Source organism: Anguilla anguilla, chromosome 19, assembly GCF_013347855.1.
Source record: "Anguilla anguilla isolate fAngAng1 chromosome 19, fAngAng1.pri, whole genome shotgun sequence".
Taxonomy (NCBI): Eukaryota; Metazoa; Chordata; class Actinopteri; order Anguilliformes; family Anguillidae; genus Anguilla; species Anguilla anguilla.
Window position 1 is genome coordinate 13,143,012 of NC_049219.1, and position 2,500 is coordinate 13,145,511.

The 2,500-nt window shown below is 43.2% G+C and overlaps 1 protein-coding gene across 4 annotated transcripts in view; it reads left to right on the forward strand.

The window, feature by feature from the left end:
* LOC118219168 (suppressor of tumorigenicity 7 protein homolog) overlaps positions 1 to 739 on the forward strand; it is a 23,576-nt gene extending 22,837 nt beyond the window's left edge. For all 4 annotated transcript variants that reach the window (XM_035402134.1, XM_035402135.1, XM_035402136.1 and 1 more), the window contains one exon: positions 371 to 739. In XM_035402134.1, the coding sequence (XP_035258025.1) occupies positions 371 to 466 (96 nt within the window). In that variant the 3' untranslated portion in view covers positions 467 to 739. The remainder of the gene's footprint in view (positions 1 to 370) is intronic.
* The last annotated feature ends 1,761 nt before the right edge of the window (positions 740 to 2,500 follow it).

Genomic DNA, 2,500 nt, shown 5'->3' on the forward strand with positions numbered 1-2,500 from the left:
CAGACCCTTCATAACCACTCACACATTCCTCATAGCCACTCTAATCTAATGGACCACTGTTTGTTCTAGTTTTTTTTTTTTTTCTTCAATGTACTTTAAAAGTAATTGTACTGTGCCACTGTTACTATTCTGTGTGGTATATTTTTGTTGTGTGGTACATTGTTAGTATTCGCATTTTGAATAAAGTTATTTCTAAAATGTGTGTGACTTCTTTGTATTTCTTTGCAGAGGGAAGCAATTTAATTTTGATTAGGAAAAATAATAATTATGCATTACGATGCCATGGCAGGTTTTATCTAAAGAGTCTGCTGATTGGCCAGTAACGTGGTTGGTTAGTTGGCTATGACACGTCTTGTTTGTGTCTCCACAGTTCCTCAGTACACTGTTCGCACCGCTGAACTTCATCATGGAGAAAGTGGAGAGCATCCTACCGTCCAGCCTCTGGCACCAGCTCACACGCATCTAGGACTGACTGACTGCTGACGCCCTTGTGCCAAGGTCATTAGTTTTGTGGACTACAAAACAGGGCATGATGGGGGAAAAAGGGAAAACGGAATGAAGACTGGGATTTACTTTTGTTTTTCTTTCATTTTTTTTTGCTTTGGTTTTGTTTTTCGTTCTCATGTAAACCTGTTTTTGTTGTACAAAAAAGGTGGTGATGATTTGCCTTCAGACGAAAAGAAAAGCTTAAAAAACACAACAAAAATAAAGACTTTTGTGTATCGCTGCAAGACTTTTCCCCCGCCGTCAGTATTATTAGGCTTCCTCCATTTTGGAGCTGAAGGTGAGGAGGGAAGGGTGTTGGAAGTTTTGTTGCCTGTGGAGTCTACGGTCATTGTGATGAAAACGTGATGCCTGTTTGTTTGTCGGTGTCACGGCAACAAAAGGACCCTCCCCATCGCTGTACAGCCAATCCCAGACAGCGAGGCAAATTGGTCACAGTAGTGTCTGTTCATACAAGCTCTGGAACTTCATTCAATGTGTCCCACTGTCCACTCACCTGGGGTAGCCTCAGGTGCTGTTCCCACTGGTCTGTATGACTTACAGGTTACTCTACCGTGTGGCTTGTGTGTAATTCTCCAGTTTTCCCTGTCACCTAGAAAGGGAACAGTCGGCATAATAGACGTGCATTCAAGCTCATTGTTGAAATTTAAATTGGCCAATCAATGTCTGTTTTTGTGCATAGGAATTAGCAAACAGGATATCCCCTGGGTGGCCACGATGAGCGTTTTCCAGATGGAATCAAAGAACCAAAAGTAAACCCTAGTTGAGCCAGAAAAATTAGGAAATTGTAAGACAAATTCCCAATTTATCGTGTGGCAGTACCACACAGAGGAGCAGGCTAATTTGTGTGTGTGTTTGTGTGTGTGTGTGTGTTGGTTTTCTTGAAATTTTTATGACTTGCTTTCTTTTGCCTTGTAATTTGGAATTACATTTTAGATAAGACCACCATTGCCAACACACCAAGTTCAGTTTAAAACAGTTCAACATCGTTACATCACTGACCAAAGGTTTTAGATATGGCTGACGAAACGAAACTGGATTCAGAACAGGATAGCCGATACAGCCAACATTGCATGAATTAAACTTTTGCCTGTAATTTTAGGTTATAGGATCATCAATTTTCTTTCAATGTGTGGCGCTTCTTTTCAGATACACTTCATTTCTGTATGAAAACACTTCAGGAGCAATTTCACTTTAGGACCACTGGATGGCACTGTCATCACATTTTTCCATCTCGGCGTTGGATGTACAGTAACGTTGCACAATTCACAAGCACCCCGCAGGGCAGACGGACCCAAGAGAGCTGATTGGTCGATAACTGCTATGTCAGACTGAAGGAAGCGATCCCTGAAGATGAAGACAGTATAACATTACTGGGCAAGGATCAGGAAGACTGTTCTGAGCGTCAGTCTGTGGATGTTTACCACACACGGGTGCTGCTCACAAGCTTGTGTCCTGTTGAGAGTACTTCCTGAATTGATTTTATTTCAGACGCACTAGGAGCCCTGGCGGGCGGATCCCAGACATCAGCGTTTTGATCTCTATTAGGGCCGTAGACTGAACAGGGCTTAGGGCCTTGTTGTTCGGCCCTGTTTAGTTTGGATGCTACCTCTGGGCCATTGGCAGACGGTCTGACGGCTGTGTTTACACACAGGTTCCTGTGAATAGCTGCTATGGACGTGCTAGTTATGCCACTTGGTGCGGGCGCTAGCTGCAAATAGCAGTGGCTCATCCATCCAATAAAAATGTGACCTCACCCAAGATGTCTTATCCAGTAGATGAGACCATAGATGTCAGTTTTATTTCAGTTTTTGGGGAGGCAAGCTACAGGACCATCTAGTGTATTGTAGTCAATCGGTAAGTCTCCAGAGCAAGTCCCCCACGTCTCTCCCCGAACCCACACATATGGGTGAGACACACCCTTTTTGCTGTTGCCTACAGATTCAGTGATGGCCTCAGAGTTTGGTCTTGATAATTTAAATTGCTTATTGCTGAT